Source organism: Stylophora pistillata, chromosome 8, assembly GCF_964205215.1.
Source record: "Stylophora pistillata chromosome 8, jaStyPist1.2, whole genome shotgun sequence".
In the NCBI taxonomy this organism is placed as follows: Eukaryota; Metazoa; Cnidaria; class Anthozoa; order Scleractinia; family Pocilloporidae; genus Stylophora; species Stylophora pistillata.
Window position 1 is genome coordinate 11129285 of NC_142526.1, and position 20818 is coordinate 11150102.

Below are 20818 nucleotides of genomic sequence, written 5' to 3' on the forward strand. Positions count from 1 at the left end.
CAGTCTCAGGACAAAGCGTAGGTCGATCGAAGTAGGTCGATCGGTAATGTCGGAAAAATCAGCAGATTTTAAACACAGTATTTAGTCTAATTCCCTAAGCCGCTGCAAAAAACATACCCGCCATAACAACGTAATAAACGTCGGCTACATCCACTGGCGGCCCAAGCTCTCTTTAAGAACCATACAAGGAACACAATTTGCATATCGATTTATAAGGATTTGTATGGGATTTTCTACAAGATCAGTCCCGGCATGGAGATAGTTAAAAAGTGAAAATATTAAATAAAAATGGCTTACCTTATTCCATACGTGTGTTGTTTGCTCCTGGTGTCATTATTTTTACCGATTTAACTTGATTTAAACTTATTTTGAAGGGCTGTTAAGTGTAACGGGACGCGGGAAAAATTAACGGCTGCTAACCCTATTGGAAATGCCCAAAAGTTTAGGACTTTTAGCTGTTACCCGTAAATGCCCAATTAGCCTCCCTAATAAATGAGAGTCTGTTTTGAGGGTATCCCAGGGGGGGGGGGTCCTTGTTCCCTTGTTCCCTTCCAAAATTGTCCTATGTTCTCATGTTCCCACACTGTTTCCTTAGTTGTTCCCCGTTTAATAAATTTGTTTGGCACTTATCACCGCCCTCAATTCCCTCCCGCAAAAAAGAAAGACACCAAAAACAAAACTTATAAAAGAATAGAATACATTTAATGAGACGTTCAATTTGTGTGACATCATCTCGAACAACTGCGTGAAATTCATAATCCATCAGAGTGGGATGAGCTGTAGAACTAACCTTAATTCTCCTGATCAATCATCATAATACATAAACTCGTCCAAATTCGCCCTCTTGCTTGCTCGACGTGATCTTCTCAATGTGATATCTGATTGTTCTTGGTCTTCCCCTACACATTCCCTGGCTTCTTCGATGGTGACTGATTCTACATGACCGATCATGTGAGATTGATAATTTATAAATTCGTTCTCAGTCATTTCAATAATTTTTCATTAACAATGTTTTCTTTCAAAGAACCGCATATGTCCTCAACACTGATTTCCCTTTCCGCCTCTTCTGTGAAAGTTAATGGATCTGAAACACATCGGCACCAAAGCACCCAGGGTGCATTCCGCATAGACCCTACGCCGAAGTTACGCCGAGGGCTTTGAAAACGTACGCCGAGTAGGCCTCAATTTTACGCCGTTGGTAGCATACTTCGCCAATAATTGCCGCCGGGGCCAGATCTTTTGCCGCCGCGCCGCCGCGTAAGAGAGGCGGGTAAGAGAAATCCTGGAGACTAGTTTGTTGAAGGGATGTCCATGCTCGCTATCAGGAGCAAAAGCATTTACTTTTCATCGTTATGTGTTCAGTGATGGTGCTTTATTTTCTATAGCGATCGGTAGAAATCGAGGACATAAGAGCCGGCTAATATTGATTCAGGTACGTTTTCGCTTATCGTTGACAAGGAACTATGAATTTCCGTTGTTATCAGTTATCACTTCCGCGCCTTAGAATTTTAGAAACCATATTGTTCATAGAAGCAGGAAATATTCAAGGTAAGCACCTTAATTTTCGCACAATATGCATTAAATACATATACTATCGTGCTTCGCTTGCAAGGTTTTGCATTTACCGCTAACTTTTTGAATTTCAATACATCTTGCATGTCAGTAGGTGTCTCTTAAGATTTATACAAAAAAGTGCATGGTCACTGCAATTCCTTAGCTCCACAAGAAGCTTATTAAAAGCATCACATCATCTCCTCTCAAATACAGGCTGACGCTTTCATGAATGATATCATCACACTTCTTAAGTGAGGGTAAACACTGATCAGTTCAGTTTCGTTCTTCTGGAAAGTGTCTCATTTGATTGGCCTCCAGACTGTTTCTGAGCTCTCGCGCAGCTATAATAGCTTTCTGCAATGGCCTTTGGTCCCCCCTTTTGCAAGTACAATATCCAGGATAGCGCATGATTGTGGTTGTGCGATGCTATAAATGTCTTCCTGAGAGTAAAATGAGCTGAAAACATTCTGAATGTTCGTGTAAGCGGACATTGTACTCTTTTCCACTGGCAAACTTGATCCGCTTAAAAACGACATCCAAGGCATTGGAAGGAGCATGCTCAAACACGACAAGACTAGCATCCTGGGGATTCAATGGCTCATCAGCGACCTTGAACCATAAACCGACTAGGACATCATGATAGACTTTCCCAAATACCTACTTTTACAGCCGGCCTCTTTAATTCTGCCCATGTAACAGAATGCCAGTCGAGAATCCAGATCCATTCCCGACTTAATTCTGGATATGTTCCATATTAGAAGCAACTGTAAGGACACCTCACAAGCTCTTACGCCATAGGCATCGTACTCGCCGTGGTCTATTTCCAACTTCACGACGCCATCTGCCAATAAAACGCCACATTTTAGGCCCACCAGACCAGCCGCATCAAATGCCTGGAGAATCGTCAAGGAATGGTTTGACACAGCAGATTGCACTCGTCGGTCTAGTGCATTCATCAGATTAGACGGAAGACGTTTGTGATCTTCTTTAATGTCGCTTTCTTCTCGCAGTTTCCACGTAAACCGACCTCCAGTGACTCGTTTTTCCTCGTCTTTTGTGACAAGCCAGTCTTACAATAGCTCCACTCCTTTGTACTTTCCACCAGGCTTCACCGTGTCTCCAGCTTTCTTTAATCGCGGGAAATGCGCTATATCACCATTGAGCAACTTCTGATAGCTTTGCTTTAACCCTTGGTCACTAGAGTTTCAACTTCTATACAGGAGTGTCAAGCGACGGGACACGTAGCATTAGATCAAAAACAGGCCCCATGATATCCAAGCAGGCCAGCAAATCAGCAACAAAGTCTGATCTTGCAATCATGTACTGGAGCTCTTCCTTTTCATTTCGATTTGGATACAACGCTTCAAATGCTTTCCAGAGCGATCCATAGCTTTGCTCAATTTCACACCACTGTTCATAGGAGGAACTGGCAAATCGCTGACCTGCGCACGCTACCGGTCTTCGAGGTGTTTCACTGATCTACTAGCTGAAGGAAGGATGGTATTGAAGACGTTGCATCTTTTCAGAAACGTTTGGAAGAAGATGCCACTGGGTGATTTCGAATCCTTGACGTCAGACATCCCCAAATTCAAGATATGTGCAGCATCCCATGTCACTGGCAAGAACATCGTCAACAGTTACTGAATGTTCTTGTTCCTTTAATAGTCACCACGGGAATACGCGAGGAAGATTTTCAGACAATTTTGATGCAATACAGCGTCCTTGAAGATACCATCCTTTCTATAGTAGAGACTGACTTGGATGCCGTGGAGCAATATAATTATCATGCGTGGGGATGATGACGAGGATGAAGTCGTTAAGGATCAACTTCCACAAAAAACGGGTCTTTTACGAGACACAACGTAAAAGAAAGTCTTGATCAACTGAGTTTGCATTTTCTTAAACCCTTTATTTTAGGAGGGGGGGGGGGGCGGGGATTCGAGGTTGTGCGACCGTTTTGGTCACTGGTCAGTACCTTGTTGTGGAAAATATAAGTACGGAATGTCATACACTCAGGACAGCAAGTTCTAGTGTTTCTTCCAATCAAGGGCTAGCGAGCCGCTTGACTACCCACTGTGACTGATTTAGAAAAAATATCGCCGCTCTATATATAGTCAATTGGAAGTAAAAGTTAAACCGATTGTTACAGGGCCACCCCTATTTTCACGCTCTTGTATTTTCTCTTTGCACTAGACGCTGGTCACTCTTAGGAGTGTGTTCAGTGAGGACAGTGTGCCTGAGCTTCTAACAGGTGACGAGGCCAAATAATGATGCACCCCCATTTATAAAATACTGAAGATAGTACACACACTCTCATTGGTCAATAGATAAGAGTATGTTAACACAATTGTGAGGTCACTTCTTCTGTTTGGAATTACTTTTGAGAAAAACTTATAAAAACAAAAAAAAAAAACTTTTTTCCATATTTACGTAGTCTCATCTAGAGATGATGGTGGTTTGGAGAATTCAAGAAATTTATGCTAACCCTAAACACAATCCAGGGCCGGGTTGTTCAACCCTGTTCAACCCATTTCACGCTAACCCTGGGTTTAGATAACCCAGGGTTAGCATGAAATTTGATTTCAGATCTGAAAGCTTTAAAAGAAAATTAAGTTTAATTATTTTTATTTAAAATTTAATGATTGGATGCTCTAAAGAGAACAAGGGAAAATTATCTCAAAAAGGTTCTTGAATCGAGAAACAAAGAAACCTGGGTTAAAATTTAACCCCGGGTTAGTGCTAATCGGCCTTTGAATGACTGGGCCCAGGGTTATTATAAGACGTCTTCTCATCTTTTGTCATATAACATTTGCCATGACTAGAAAAAGTAAAAATACCAGTTCAACAAGATTTTTTCGAATTTCACATGAATGTGAAAGAGTTTTGGATATATTTCGTGATGCCTGAAAATGCCAAATATTTTTAATGTGACTGAGTTCTGTAAAGGGGTAGAGGGGACTCTCAAAGCACTACTAATGACGGACTGATTTACCTATATTTTTGACTGTGGTTTTGCCTCTTTGGCAGATAAGCTTCAACTCTCTATTTTTAAGATGTGGGTGTAATAATAATAATACTAATACTAATAATGATAATAATAATTTATAGACATATTGTGCAATTATCAATATAAGAATTTTTAATTGTGCATTACAATTTTAAACATTAACTACCTTAAAGTTACTAAAAACTGAAAAATAAAAATGTTCACTAAGATGTAAAAATATAAAAACTAGATAAAAAGAATTAAAAAGCTTTTGCAAATAAAAAATTCTTAATGGCTTTCTTAAACTTGTTTAAAGATTGGGTGTTTCTGATAGTGCCTGCAAGATTGTTCCACAATTTAGGGGCAGCCACATGGAAAGATCAATCACCGGGCATGGTGAGTATTTTGCCCTTGCAAGGAGCAAGGAGTAAGCCATCATTGGAATGCAAATCATATCTTCTGGTGTCTCTAACAGAAATCAGCTCACTTATGTAGGCTGGGGCAAGACCATGTTAATCGCTTTAAAAGTAGTTAAGATAATTTTAAAAAGTATGCGATATTTTACAGGCAGCCAGTATAATGACTTGAGCAGAGGTGTGATGTGACAAAATCTACACTCCTGAAATATGAGGCATGCAGCTCCATTCTTTCATTATATACTTTCATCTTTCTAAATTTATAACGTTTTTAATTGGATCCTTTCTCACATCATTCAATTTATCCAGTAAGGTGAACAGAAATTCAGAGTAAACTCCCTCAATCAGGTTGTATTGTGGAATAAAGTAACTTGACAAAGTCTTTGTGGCCAGGCAATAAAACAGGTCATCCAAAAGTCCAAGGAGATTGGCTGCCAAATTGTTATCTGTCCATAGGTGTGGAGGGTACCTGTGGCATGCTTGAAGAAACACCATTTTCAAGTGATACGAATGAAGAATATGAGGGCATTTTAAATGCCAGAATCTTATTTGTTTAAAAATTCTGTAACATGTTAAAGCTGCCGGAAATCGTGATGCTAATTCCTGTAACAGAATAAGTTCTACAACGCTGAAAGACAGTCTCCATTCTACTTTTGGTTGTCCACTAGGTGAACATTTTCCGACAAGATAAAGATGCTGTTGTTGTGCTTTATCCCAAGCCTCTTCGCTGAGCCAGTTCGGTTTCCCATGTACTGTTATCCACGACGGATACTCCCTTGGAAGACAATCATAAGGCAACTCTAATGCCACAACCAAATCGCAATTAATTGTAATCTTCTGGAAGTCTGTAGACATAGACAAAGTAACCGCTGGTGGATTGAATTCCAATCGGAATTTTTCAGTTAGTAAAGGGATTTGAGCGAAAATATGTTCAATTTGCTTGTACAAGTCTTCTACAATCAACAATGGATTAAGGTACATTTCTCCCTTTCTCTTGGGGTCGCTTGGGTGAATAGCAAAGGGAGCCCAAGTTCTTCTGTACTCCTCATCATTTAGATACACGACGAAGTATCCCTCGCTTGTATCTTCTTGCTTCATCAACATGGCGGGACTGTCCATAGATTTTCCGACTTTAACGTCTCGGAGCACACAGAGTATATCCATTTCGAATTCAAGATTAGGCTTTCCATCCCCATGCCTATCAAAATTAGGAATATTCACCCCTTCGGCTGTACTTCCAGTCCAGATAAATTCGACTTCCTTGTACAGGGGGTGTTTCCTTAATGGCTTGTACAAACAATTCTTAATCGCGCCAAATACGGATGGAAACAATTGTTTCGATAAATCATCCATAAATTGAAAACCGCCTCCATGCTTTTGAAGAGCCTCATTGAGGCTAACGATTGAATTTCCTGAGAGACGATCAACTCCTGCTTCCGCCATGTTGTTTCCTTTCGGTAAACCCCTTGGTGTTTGAAGTCACATTTTGTCTCCTACTACCATTGATATCGACAATAAACCCTCAAGGCTATAGATCCTTTATGAGGGGGGCTTTGGGACTTTCGGTTTTGACTGTTTTTTGGATCGGTTTTTCGGGTTTTGGGCCAAAAAGGTTCAGTTTTTCGGTTTTGATGTTTAGAGCGGTTTGCGGATTTTACGTGTTTTGGCATTTGGTTTTCACGAAGACTCAGATGCGGTTTTTGGTTTTTCCTTATTGACCCCTTCAAAGGTGAAAATGTAGCGGTTTTGTTGTTTGCATGCGGTTTTCAGTTTTGCTGCCTTTTTTCGTCGGTTTTTCGGTTTCGAAGGTTTTTTTTCTCTGGTTTTGCGGTTTCCCAGAGGCCCCAATGCCCCCCCTCCTTTATATATTTCATAAGATGCTGACAAGGAGAATTTGTTCAACAATCAAGAACATCTAGTTTGTGATCATTTCCTTTATTCTTGAGACCATAATGTGTGATTCAAGAGTGACGTTGTTAGGAGAAATAAGATGCTAGTCACTCTTAAGGGTCAGATGGCTTGGAAAATATAGCCACCACCATACATCACTTGCAGCACCCATGGGCAAGATGAAGCAAATCCTGTGTTTTGATCGGCTGCTACCTGAGTGGGCAAAATGAGCCCATCTTGCCTGCTGGCAATTGCCCTCACGATTGATCCTGTGCATGAAAAAAATTGAATAAGAACTACATTTCGTAATTCTTGGACAATTTCAGCGATGGAAATGCTAAAAGTGGCAGAAGATAGTCAAAATAAAGAAAATAGAAATGACTCTCATGAGTTTGTTGTGCTGCAAACACAGTAGGCTTTCTTTCCTGGCTCTTGTAGTAAACAAGTAATTCTTAATTCTTAAGAAAGCAAAATCTTTTTACAATATAGATCCTTAATTAACCAAGCTTGTTCAGCCAAGATGGCTGGATATTAGTCTTGTTCTTTTTTTGCATTTTTATGGGCTACATTTATTTTGGCCCATAAAAATACAAAAAAAGAACTTTGCCAATACCCAGCTGGCTTGACCTCACACTTGATTAATAATGCATATTTATGAGACATCTTGTAAAATTTAAGACAAATATATCATATGAGGTACTTACTCCAATCATGACAATTCTAGGTCATGATTCAAGGGGAAATTAATGAAAATAATAATAATAATAATTATTATTACTATTACCCACCTAAATAGGTGGGTGTTAAGGACCCTTTTAAACCAATTAGTAATGTCAGAAAGCCTAATCTATAGAGGGAGCTCATTCCAGAGCCTTGGGCCTGTAATAGAAGAGGCCCCATCACCATATATGGTGTTAATACAGTCCTCTTGCATGAAATCCTGGGAGGCAGAGTGGAGCGAACTTGAGTGGGTGTAAGATATTGAACATCACATAAATATGTTGGTCCCATGCCACTGAGAGCTTTAAAAACTAAATTAGAGTAAAGCTTTAACTAGAATTCATGTTCCTTCCAGGAGAAAATAGTTGAAAAGCTCTCTAAAATACTCAGCATCCAACAGGGGTGTTATGCAAGAAAAATGGACAAATTTTAACAACTAGCTACCCCCAGAAAAAACGCTCATAACTTGCATTGAAAAAAATGTATTAACTTGTTTTTCCAACAATCAAATTTGAGGCATACACGCTTCATGGGGTTCATATACACTTAAATACAAAGGTCTAGACTACCCCTACTTATTAATTTCATTTTCCATACTCAAATGTTGCTTAATGCATGATTACCCTGATGGCATTCACAAAAAAAAAGCATACTCAAAGCAGCATATTAAATTTTGAAGCTAGAGTGTCTTGAAATCTTACAAAATGATGATACAAATATTAGGACTGATTCTATTCTATCATTTCCTTTTATCATACAAAAAATGTTACATGCAGCCTGATTACCAGAGCAATCACAACTTGATGCATACCCAAAACTGGATATTTTGAAGTTAGTGTGTCTAGACAGCTTGTGATTTTCCAATACATGTATGTGGCAGAAATTCTTCAGATTCTACAGTTTTTAAAATAAGTCAAGACCTTAAAAATGAATCTTTAATTCTCAGAAGTGATTAACATGTCACCTCTCCCTTTAATATCAAACATTATCCAGCAAACAGGTAATGAAATTACTCAAACTTATCAGGTAGAAGTTGCAGTGACAATCATGTGATCTAACACCAAATTCTTGAGAATAACTCAGGAGAAAATGTTTGGAAACTTGAAAGAAGTTACAATCAGATCTCGAGAGAGTTAAAAAGTCAAGAGGTCTGAAATGCAAAGCAGGTGGTAATAATCACTGAATAAAGGCTGATAGTTTCTAAAGAAACTGCTTGGGGCTGTGTCGGTGAGGGTAACGAAATAATTTGAATATATCAACAAAGTTGAAATGGTAAATTGGCCACTGTTACGATTATAAAAGCTGACGTTTCGAGCATTAGCCCTTCGTCGGAGCAAAGCCCTTTCGCTCTGACGAAGGGCTAATGCTCGAAACATCAGCTTTTATAATCATAACAGTGGCCAATTTACCATTTCAACTTTGTTGATATATTCAAGTAATAATCACTGCAAACTTATCTCCAACAGCTGTAACTTACTCTATCACTTCATTAGTGGTTTCTGGACTTCAGCCATTTGATGCAGTTCAAATATGTCATCATTCCATGGTGTGTATTACCAAAACTTATCAGTTCAACTTTTGAATCATTTTCCTTTCAGCATTGATCACATAAGCAGTCACCTTAAAACTGTTTTTTTTTGTTTTTTTTTTTAAAAGCCTCTTCTGTAAAAAATAGAAAAATGTTCTCCTCTACCTAAATCAAAGTTCCACTTAAGGCATTCTACTTTCCAGCCTGCTGTTGAGGGAAAAAGAAAACTTTTTTAGTCAACATGATTACAGGTGCTGGAATTTGTTTCTTTCTATTGTATGACTCAAACTCCCTTGCAACTTTATGGTTTACTCTGATCAACATGCTGACAACATCTTCAGTATGGGCATAAGCACTAAAAATATCAGCTATAGCTTGGACAAACCAGGAACCTTTGGCCAAATTGTTCCAAGACACATATCCCGGAACAGTAGAGTATGCAACCAACATGTCTGCTTCAGCAGGCAGCGTTTCTGGTTCTGGCTCTGGCTCTGGTTTAATTGTCTTAGGTTGAACGTCTGGTACAGCTGTGCGAGGAAAGCCTGCATTTGCCTCAGTCAGTGGAGCTTCTATGGGAGACACATGCCCACTATCAATCACATCCACTCCTTGATCAAAATCACTTCCGCGACAAGCTTGGATAAAAAACATTTTTGGTTTCCCAATAAGATCTTTCGCTGCATAACCATTGAACAATGCCAGAAGATCTGGAATCGACACAAGCACTCCATCCACACCATAAATCTGCCCTTCCAACCCATGACTAAGGAGACAGACAACAACAGAATCTGCCATTTCATGGTCATTCAATTTTGCAAACTGGAATAGAGTTTCTTTGAGCTGTTTTGAAGACTGATTTCTGACCATTTTAACTGTGTACTGAAGTTTAGTAAACAACTCGTCAAGTTTTTTAGCATCCACATCAGAACCACCTCTTCTACTAAGGTACTCAAAGTCTACGTTGTTGATGATCAAACACAAGCCATGAGGTTTACACTTCATGGAGTAAACCAAGTCATTATCATCATCAAAACCACGCTCAGCATTCTTCTTATCATACGATGAAGTAGAGGCATTGGACTTGATAGCCACTTGCTCTGGATCAATTGGTCTGGTGCCGTCACTTCGCTCCAGTGAGAGGCTGCCTCTATTTCCATCCTGGGTTGAACTTGACACTGCTCCTTTAAAATAAGAACAAAAGAAATATAAATTTCTCTTAAAAAGCCAACCCACTGTGTTAATTAGACATCATGATCATAAAATAATCTAACTACCAGCCAAAATTCTCCCACTAACTCTTGATGACCTGAGCTATTTCAATTGCTCACATGCCAAAAACATTCACTTTTCAATACATACTCTTTGCATAAGATTCTGGTAGGAGGGGAGGGTTGGGGAGGACACTTGGTGCACAAGGGTTGGTAACCACCTACCTTCACATGGAACATCAAAGAGTTCACTTCTGGTTTTAATCATTTGTACCCCTGCATTCATTTATACAATAAGCTGAATTATAAAGTATACATTTTGATTGATTCCTATTCATGATTTATTGGAGGACAAATATAGACTGAGATGACATTACCATTATGAACATTTTGCTTTTTAACATATAAAACAAATAGATCCCATTTTGTGGAGTGTCTGTACATTAAAAGATCACAGAAGACATCAAAATTTGGTAAGAACATCAGTTACACTTAGCTGGACCTTGGGTGCAACTTCTTTGATCTGACCACAGTCATTTTAAAGTAATTTATAGTCTTTTACTGGACAGATGCATGACAACAAGAAATCTATTTATCAAACCATTTAACTCCTAAGATCTGATTATTAACTCTCCCATGTAGCTGCTTCACATTCCCTTGCAAATTATTTTAGAGAATTTGGAGTTAAATCAAAATAACAACTTGTATCTGATGTGCTTGGGTATTCTCATTACCTCTTTCCTGGATAATGTTTGGATATTATCAGAAGTTACATGTTCATCATTTTTGGGAGTTGAAAGGGTTGATGGATGCTCTAATACTTAAAAATTCAACGAGTGGCTACACTGCCATCCATTACTTCAACAATTTTTTGGAAAAAAAGTACTAAATAAGCAGTCTGAGGTTCATAAACATTATGCAGCTGAAATTGATGTTGTCTCCCATCTTCCAACCTACAACGAAAACACACTCGCAACTTGTACACTGATACAAAAAAAAATCAAAACTTTTCATGGAAACTGAAAAATTGGAGCTGTCTGAAATGTTTAGGGCCAAGGGAAATTTCACTAGAACATTGATGAATAAGAATTTCATTTCTTGCTAGTGAAAATCAGAGCCAAATAGTTAAAATTTAATAAAAAGCGATTCGTAAAAATTAATATGCTCAACCTCAAAAACAGAGTTCCTAATACGCTATTGAAAAGAGAAAGTAAAATGTATTACTGTAAGTCACAATGCAAGATGTCACAACAAACGTTCATAATTTACCAGAGGCAGATGATTCATTCGGCCTCAATAAATCTAAAAGGTGGCCTTGTCCGTCAGTCTCGTCAAAAGCTCGGCAAAACACGTCAAAAGCTTTCGGTCCACGGCGAGGAAGAATGTCCAGAAGCTTTTCCGCTTGAGCTCGACGTGTGGGTTTTGCCTTGATGGTTTCCACATCATTTTCCGATATAACTCCCTCCTGATATAAATAATTGGATAGCTGGGTAGCTTCCAAGTCTTCCACTAGTGTCATCCTGTTCTTTCTCAACAAATCTTTGTGCTTTTTATCCATTTTTACCACAGTTATTTTCTCCGTTACGTCTCCCTAAAACCTATCTAAACGAAAGACGATTATTCTTCTAACGGGACTTCCAATTGGTCAGATAGCGGTTAAAGTTTACCAGCCAATAGTAGAAAATGTCTTAAATTGATGACGAGAATAAAAACTCTGTTTCTTGCGGTCAGTGGTAAATACGATGAGAAACGTGGACATGTGTGTAAAGCAGTACGCAGAGTATTCAGAGTTTGCGAAGTAACCCCCAACAGGGAGTGTCAGATTATTTCAGCTCAAGTTTTCTCCAAACCAATTTGCCATTAAAACCCAGAATTGTCTCCTAAGGTCGCCTTTTTTTCAAGTTACCATGGTCGCCCGTGTTATTCAAGTTACCATGGCTGAGAAAACCATTGATAAAATTAAGACACCACTCTGACTTGGATCTGTGATCACTGCCCGGCATTCCAATGGGCATTCGTATCGTACTCCACATCGTGAAAATCACGCTGATAAATGGTTATTTCAGTGATCTGAGGTTCGTGCAGTAATCTATATTATTTTCGGATACAATGTATATACGAAGTTCATATATTTTGAACTGCGGTATTAGATACGTATGATGCACGATCCTCGCAGTAGAGAGCGCTATTTATGCAAGAGCGAAAATCACACCTGAAAAAATCAGGCCTGTACGGGATTCGAAACACTGACCTCTACGATACCAGTGCAGCGCTCTACCCGAGCTAACAAGCCAACTGGGAGCAGGCCGTTGATAGCATAAATTTTTTTCAGGTCTGATTTTCTTGAGGTCTGATTTTCTTGAGGTCTGATTTTCTTGAGGTCTGATTTTCTTCAGGGCTGATTTTCGCTATTGCATAAATAGCACTCTCTACTGTGAGGATCGTGCATTATACGTATCTAATACTGCAGTTCAAAATATATTAACTTCATATATACATTGCATCTGATTTATCATCACGGGTTTATTACGAATCAACTTAACGGCCTGCTCCCAGTTGGCTTGTTAGCTCAATTGGTAGAGCGCTGCACTGGTATCGCAGAGGTCAGTGGTTCGAATCCCGTACATCATCCTGATTTTTTTCAGGTCTGATTTTCGCTTTTGCATAAATAGCGCTCTCTACTGCGAGAATCGTGCATCATACCTATATTATTTTGGACGCATAAGCTTAATATGAAGGTCCCCAATGGAGTTCTTCAATCCCGCGATCCCGACTAAAATTTTCTCTCAATCCCGTAATTCCAACGGCCAATCCCGATCACGATCATAACAGTTTTTAGACGATTGTAACGTTTTTAGATAGACTAAACACCTGATTTTTTTCATGAACTGAGAACATCAATTTCTTTATAAATTCTCGGGATATCACGGTTCAGGGTTCATTGAAGTGATTATTTCTCGAATCCCGCCCCTCAAAATCACCGATTCCCGTGTCCCGTTCATGTTCATGACAATCGTGAACCTCGCTTCCTTCCTACTCTTGGTTCCCGGATCTCGGCCCTCAAATGAGCCCAGACCTGGATCCCGGAAAACATACCGGAGACCCTCTAAAATAAGTAATACGTTTGAAAATAGGTTCGATGAAAGGATTTTGTGGTGAAGTTGATATTAACGATGGCCTTCTCAAACCTTGCACCATAAAAAGACCTCCAAACTAGAATTCAAGTAATTCTTCGAACTGGTTGCGTCAAACACCATTGTGAGAATGATGGAGAAATCGGCATTTTTCTTCAAACAAATACCAATCGAGATCTCGTTGAAAGTTTTTACGCGAAGACGATTCAGATTCTTCACCTTTAATGTACATAATTCCCGGCGAAAATGCTTCGGAAGCTGGTAGGGTTCTAGTCCAGGGTAAAATGCAGTGGTTTTCTTCTCGCTCCCGACAAAATCGGAAAATTACTCTTTATAAACCAAACAGCAGCTCGATCTGAAATTAGACTTTCGAACTCTTTTTGCTCGATTGTAATGGTAACTCGCGGCGATGGAGAAAGTGTTATTTAGAACCATTAAAATGAGTCAGTGTTAGGTTCTCAAAACGATTATAATTTATTTTGAACCTTTCTGTTTACTGTAACAGGACGCGGGAAAAATTAATTGTAAACTCTACTGGAAATGGCCAAATTTTCAGCCGTTAGTCGTAAATGCGCCTTTAGGCTCCCAGTAAATCAGAGTCTGTTTCTGTTGCCAACACTAAGGAAGCGGCGCTTGAGGGAGCTAGTTTTAATTCTTGTCTATCAAAAATTGGACAATCGTAAGCAGTAGTTTACGTTTAGAAATTTCTTGCATTAGTCCTTTGACGTGTTTTGTTTCATCTTTCTGTTCACGCACGTTTCCAGCGCGAGGTATACACTCTATTAATCGAATTGTCACTGTGACGTTTAATTGCAATTCATTAAGAACATGGATTGAACACGATCAAACTAGCGCCACTGTGCAGTAGTGGCAGGCAAAGATAATCCATCCTAGAATGGATTTTTTGCCAGAAATAGTCATTTTAAAAGTTTTTTCTTTCCTTCCTGTTGGGGATCTGGGGAAGGCTGCTGGAGTGTGCAGTTATTGGCGCCGGCTAGCGTACGACCATTCGCTTTGGAAGGCTGTTAACTTGAAACGACAAGCTGCAAAACTCGACGAGGATACCTTGCATATGCTCATAAGGACAAGATTCTCTCATTCTCTATCCATTCTTCACTTGGGAGGCTCTAAAATTTCACTCGAACTTCTTAGCGAGCTGAACAGGAAATGCAAAAGTTTGAAATATTTGATATTCAGCCGTGGGTCAAAATTACGACCGCCGACTCCGCCTCCGAAATACACCGAAATTACATACGAATTTCCTTCTCAACTGGAATTGGTGGAGTTGAGGCCGATTAAAGGAGACTTTGCCTTCTTAGGGCGAATAACAAGGCACTTTTGTGAGGTGAAATACTTAGGCATTGGGAACAGTTCCTCGAAGGGTGCGGTCCCGTCTCTGTTCACCAAAATGCAGAGATTGGTTATACTTGATTGCACGAACTGCGATACAATTACAGACGAGGTTATTGGAAAAGTGGCCGAATGCTGCCCGTTACTGGAATCATTTTGTTTAAACGGATGCAAATATGTCTATGGGCGGACGTTTTGCACGCTTTTTCGATCGTGTTCTCGATTAACAACGCTGCTTCTTCGTTACACGCCTGTGCGCGACGACTGTTTCGTGATCAACGAATGGAAGTACGTCCCCGTGGAGGAACTGGATATTTCAGCGTGCTCTAACATAACACAGATAGGCCTCATTAGCCTGGTCACAAACGTGAAAACTCTGCGGTATCTCAACTTATCTTACTGCGGCGTCGGCCGAGCTGTAACAGACGCAGTTTTGTTACAGATCGCGCGACAAGAAACAGGAACAAACCTAGAAATGTTAGATGTTAGATGGAGTTTGACCCTGACGCCTGAGGCTTTATACATTCTATCCCGAGGCTGCCCTAAACTGAAATGCTTAGGAGTGTATCAATCATCAAGCATCAACCCATCGGCCATGGCAGAGGTCTTAAGGATGCTTCCAAGGTTAGAGGTTCTGGAATACGGCGCTTTCGGCAAAGCCAGTATTTCCGAGAGTATGTTCTTTCCAAACCTCATACGATATTGTGAGTTGCTCGAGGCTGTGTCGCTTATAAACTTTGCCTCGATGGATTCCGTAGCGGACGCTGTATTAATGAACGCATTGGTCGAAAATTGTCGTTGTCTGAAACGTATAAACCTTTGTGAACCAGACCCTACTTTACTGGAACTGGTGCAAGAATTACCCCCTTCTTCTAAAGCCAAGGTGACTCAAAGGTGGCAGTGTGTTCTGCCTCCACCCGACCACACCCTAGATGCGATTATTGCCAAATTGAGATACAGCCCACCTCATCCGCCCTCAATTTAGCGGTTTACATAGAAACGGTTTGCTACAACGTGAACTTATTTATCTTCAAGTACCATATTTGTACTGCTGTGCTGGTTTTGTGATATTGCCACAAATGCAACTTTCACTGAAAATTTCTTTAAAACTGAAACGATATCGTTCAAGTAATCTTCGATTTTCATTTCTTCTTGTTAAAATTTTCATCATTTATCCGAGCGATGCTGGTTATAATAACGAATGTTCATTCGGTCCGCGATTCGTTTCAGGCCGGGTTAGAAAATATTTGTACGTTGTAAGGGAAAGGTATGCGTTTTAATTCAGGAGTCAAAACTAACTGACAATAATAATTCATGAATATATGAATATTTAGGAATCATTTTGTGTTTATCGATGTAATAAAATGACACGTATTTTTCTCAAATTTGGTTTCCCTTATCGATGTTAAACTTGCCAGAGTTTGGAAAAGGTTAAATACAGAAAAGTTACGCGCGGCCATGAGGGACAGGGAAGGTATAGCACAGAATGAGAAGTCGAGCTTTCCGATCGAGTACAGTCTCCCCTTCTCCATTCAAAGTTTGGTTATGTTGGAGGTTCGAACTAAACAAGTTTAAAATAGGATGGAGTTTATTTGGTAGTACGCGCATCTCCACTAACTGCACCTGATAGAGAAGTTTTGAAGCGGCCATCATCTCTGTTAAGTGATGCTAGAAAAGTATACTGGCAATGCCTCACTAATTCGTCTTCGCGATCGAAGCATAGCGGAGACTGAATAAAACAAAGTGCATATTTATTAGAAATAGTGGTAAGAGCAGTTTTAGGAATTCACACCCTAGATTATCATAAATTACCAAAAATGATCGATGACACCAAGTTATATATGTCATTCCGACCCCAGGACTGCGGAGACACCATGTCTGCTATGAACGAGGACCTTGTCAGCATACGAAACTGGTGCTTTGATAATGGACTGCTCTTAAACTCTGACAAAACCAATTTAATTATATATGGAAGTAGACAGGCGACTGCAAAAGTCCCGGAATTTCGCTATTAACTCTTGGGAAAAGATCTTAAACCCACAGAGACTGTAAAAGATCTCGGAGTGATTTTTGGCAAAAATCTCACCTTTAACGAACATGTCATCAAAACTGTATCCTCGTGTATGTCCACATTGGGACAAATAAGTCGCGTAAAGCACGCATTTAGGAGAGATATACTAATTATTATTATCAATTCCTTAGTATTTAGTAAATTATATTATTGTTCGTCAGTTTGGGCGAATACCACAGATAGTAATATAAAGAAGCTGCAAGGCATACAAAACTTTGCTGCTCGAATCGTATGCAACGTTAGGAAATATGACCATGTGTCTCCCTCTCTTAAAAGCTTAAATTGGATTCCCGTTAAATCAAACCTTTACCTAAGAGACACCGTCATGGCTTTTAAGTGCATGATGGGTCTTGTACCGGAATACCTAAGTAATAGGTTTATTCTTAGGGGTAGCAATAGTTGTCGAGTGACCCGCAGTTCACGGAACTTGAAAATTGTACTCTGTAAAACAACAACTGGCCAGAGGTCCTTTTATTATCGCGTTGTAAGTATTTAGAATATTATTAGCCATAAACTTAAATCAAGCCTTAGTGTAGCTAGTTTTAAACGTAATCTTAAATCAGACCTTTTAAAAAAATTCTTGACATGATTCAGCCCGAGTTTCTGTTCTTATAATTAAGTTATACTATAGTTCTAACACTCTATAAATTATTTTTCGTGATTGATATTTTATAAGGTATATAGCATTACTCATTTTAACCATTACCATTTTTTTTTTATTGTTACTGCTATTGTCTAATCGTCATTGTCACTGAAAAGCCCCTTTGGAGAGTTGTCAATAAAATATTGTACTGTAACTCATTTTATCCTGTCGTTATAAATACTTCAAACTTTCAATACATCTTCAGAAAGTTATTTCATCGAAGCAGGTTGTTTCCACCAGACTGAGGTGGTATACAGCAATTTACAATTGACTGCCGCAGTTCACATATATGATTTTCATATATATCACATAGAGGATATTACGTGACCGCGCGGGGATACGAATTTTATCTTCGAATGCTGTATGTATCTCTCCCGATTAAGCGAAGCGAACGAGTGAGAGATACTTAATTTCAGCACGAGAAGATAAAATTCGTATCCCCGAGCGGCCATGTAATGTTCTGTTTATTTTATAGATACTGATGAAATTTCCACATAAAACACAACTTTTTTTTAATCATTTTCGAAACAGCAAAATAATGCAATTAAAGTGGTCACCTTTCACAAAAATGTTATGAAACTGGGATATAAAGTTATAAAGGAGAACTAAAGACAATAATACTTATATTTTATCACGAAACCCGACCTCATTTGATTTGCTTAAGATCTGTGATTGACAACGCTCCTTGCCCCATGCAAAGGTACACCTAAATACTTAACTATATATATATGACGGGCCTCGAGATAAAATGCTTATGTCACAATGCTGGCCTTTTTTGTTTCAAAAAGAAATTTTGAAAGAACCGGCTGCGCACCTGAGTGGGAAGCTCTCAAAAAGGAAAAGTCCTGTTATTACAACATTATCTATATGATAAAGTCATTTATTCATCACTTCACGGGTTTATTACACTGAGAGACAGGTCTCCGTTGGCTTGTTAGATCAGTTGGTAGAGCACTGCACCGGTATCGCAGAGGTCATGGGTTCAAATCCGGTACAGGCCTGAATTTTTCAGTCCTTTTTTTTTTTTTTTTCACAAAAGCTCAAGTAGTGTTCATTACTGCGAATATCGCTTTGATATTCATTTGAGTGTCGGGAGTAATCCAGAATTTCTTTGGGTTTGGTTTACTCCTGGTGGCCAAGCCTTTGAACAGGAGTGAGGCTTAGGGTGACCTTGTTATGATGGAGATGTTGCTGCTTTTCAAATGCAAATCACTTTGTTATCATGTTAACTAGATACAGGTCTCTATCACAACAGGGTCACCCTTAGCCTCACTCCTGTTCAAAGGCTTGGCCACCAAGCCCACAACTGTAAAAGGGAATATTCGTCCAGACAAGAGAATATTCACATTCTCTTGGTTCAGAAAACTGGCGCTACTTCAACCTCATGATTCGCGATCGAGACTCGACTGACCATTCGCGATTTGATCACACACGTTTTCCCGTACTTTAAGCAGCTTGCTTAATTTAATTTAATTTCATAATAAGTTCTAATATAGCCCATTAAAATTGAATTCTACTCGCTTTACAATTACAATTAACAAAAATTCAATAAAAATCCTATACATGCAATTATCGCTACCCTATCTAAACTAACGAAGTATTACGTGTTATACATATATTTGACAACGTACGATATAAAAAAATCTGGTGGCTTAATTTTTTAAAAGATAAGTTTTCAATAAGCGTTTAAAGGAGTCAACAGATTCAGCGTTTTTTATGCATTCAGGTAGTTGATTCGACAAATACGGTGCAGTGTAGGAGAATGCTCTTTGCCCATACGTTTTAGTTCGAATTGTTGGGACCTCAAGTAGATTTATATTTGATGAACGGAGGTTTCGTGCTGGAATAGATCGACTAAAAAGTTCAACAAGATAGGTTGGAGCCATGTCATTTAGTGCTTTGTATGTTATCGACAGTACCTTGAATTGAATTCATTTTGTGACCGGGAGCCAATGAAGTTTCATAAGTATAGGTGTTATACTGTCTCTTGATTTAGCACCGACCAATAAGCGGGCAGCTGTAATCTCTTTGTAATCTTTATTCATTTAAACACGATCAATTTATCAGCCTATAAAAATACATATCACATACGCTAAGATATTTAAAATTCAAACTACATACTATAACACTAAAGCTGTTTTCCGTGAATGCCGTGCGTTAGACTTAAAAGAATGTCATTGATCTTACGTTTAAATAACCCCAGAGACTCTGTGTTCTTTATATCGCGTGGTAAACTGTTCCATAATGTAACGCCATTGTAGCTAAAGCTTTTTCTGTAATAATTAGTGCGCGGTAGTGGAACATTAAGCTTATTTTCAGAGTCCCTGAGGTCATAAGCAGAGTCACGCCATGAAAACTTTGAATATAGATACCTTGGAGCTAGCTCGTGCCGACATCTAAACAACATGGTGGCTTTATGGATTTCCTGCTGGCGTGCAAGATTTTTCCACCCTAAAAACTCGAGTAGCTCAGTTGCATCAGCATCATAGTTAGAGAATGTCAACACACGGGCTGCTCTATTCTGTAATTTCTGCAGTTTGTCCCGTAGCGTTTTCCCACAGCTACCCCAAACAATGTCACAGTAATCAAAGTGAGGTTTTACTAAAGCTTGGTAGATGAGATGTAAGGTTGATGCTGGGATCAGGTGCCTAATTCGCTTTAGGGCCCGATACCAGAGGCGATCTTTTTCGTTAGTTTTTCGATGTGACTATGCCAATCGAGTTTATCGTCTATTATTACACCAAGCGATTTTGTAGCTGTAACCTGGCTCACTTGAGTATTGTTCATTCTAATTGTTGGTGAAGCTGTGAGAGGATTCAGTCTCTGCCTCGACCCTATTAGCATGAATTCGGTTTTAGTCATGTTCAACGTGAGTTTGTTCGCTTGTAGCCAGTTGAAGACGTTTTCTTGCTCTTCATTTAGACAAAACTGAACGTTCTCAAGATTGCTTCCCGCATATGTGAGGTGCGTGTCATCGGCATACATTCTCGGTTCACAATTTGATAAGCAATTTGGAAGATCGTTGATATAAAATAAGAACAATAATGGACCGAGGATGGTCCCTTGAGGGACGCCGCAAGTTAACGACTAGTTACTGGATAGCGACCCGTTGAAAGAGAATTTTTGTGTTCGGTTTTCCAAATATGACTGAAACCATCTGAAAGATTTTCCATGTATACCATAATAGTTTAGTTTCGATAGAAGGATCTGATGATCAACAGTGTCAAAAGCTTTTTTCAAATTTAGAAAAATGACTCCACTGATTTTCTTGTTATCAATATAATATGCCCAAGAATCTGTCGCTTCCAACAAAGCTGT

The 20818-nt window shown here is 39.2% G+C and overlaps 3 protein-coding genes and 1 pseudogene across 3 annotated transcripts; 1 reads left to right on the plus strand and 3 right to left on the minus strand.

Moving 5' to 3' along the window:
• Positions 1-1713: 1713 nt before the first annotated feature.
• Positions 1714-3182, minus strand: LOC148724967 (uncharacterized; annotated as a pseudogene).
• A 1348-nt stretch (positions 3183-4530) lies between these two features.
• Positions 4531-6701, minus strand: LOC111336051 (nucleotidyltransferase MB21D2). Its single transcript, XM_022942078.2, has one exon. It carries the CDS (start codon positions 6397-6399, stop codon positions 5203-5205), a length of 1197 nt encoding a protein of 398 aa, XP_022797813.2. The 5' UTR covers positions 6400-6701; the 3' UTR covers positions 4531-5202.
• A 536-nt stretch (positions 6702-7237) lies between these two features.
• Positions 7238-11935, minus strand: LOC111336048 (caspase-3). Its single transcript, XM_022942075.2, has 2 exons — positions 11572-11935; positions 7238-10275 (listed from the first exon to the last, which is right to left on the minus strand). The coding sequence occupies exons 1-2, from the start codon at positions 11858-11860 to the stop codon at positions 9287-9289; spliced, it is 1278 nt and encodes a 425-aa protein (XP_022797810.2). The 5' UTR covers positions 11861-11935; the 3' UTR covers positions 7238-9286.
• A 2334-nt stretch (positions 11936-14269) lies between these two features.
• On the plus strand, positions 14270-16171 carry LOC111336061 (S-phase kinase-associated protein 2-like). The gene has a single exon (XM_022942090.2). It carries the CDS (start codon positions 14332-14334, stop codon positions 15769-15771), a length of 1440 nt encoding a protein of 479 aa, XP_022797825.2. The 5' UTR covers positions 14270-14331; the 3' UTR covers positions 15772-16171.
• The last annotated feature ends 4647 nt before the right edge of the window (positions 16172-20818 follow it).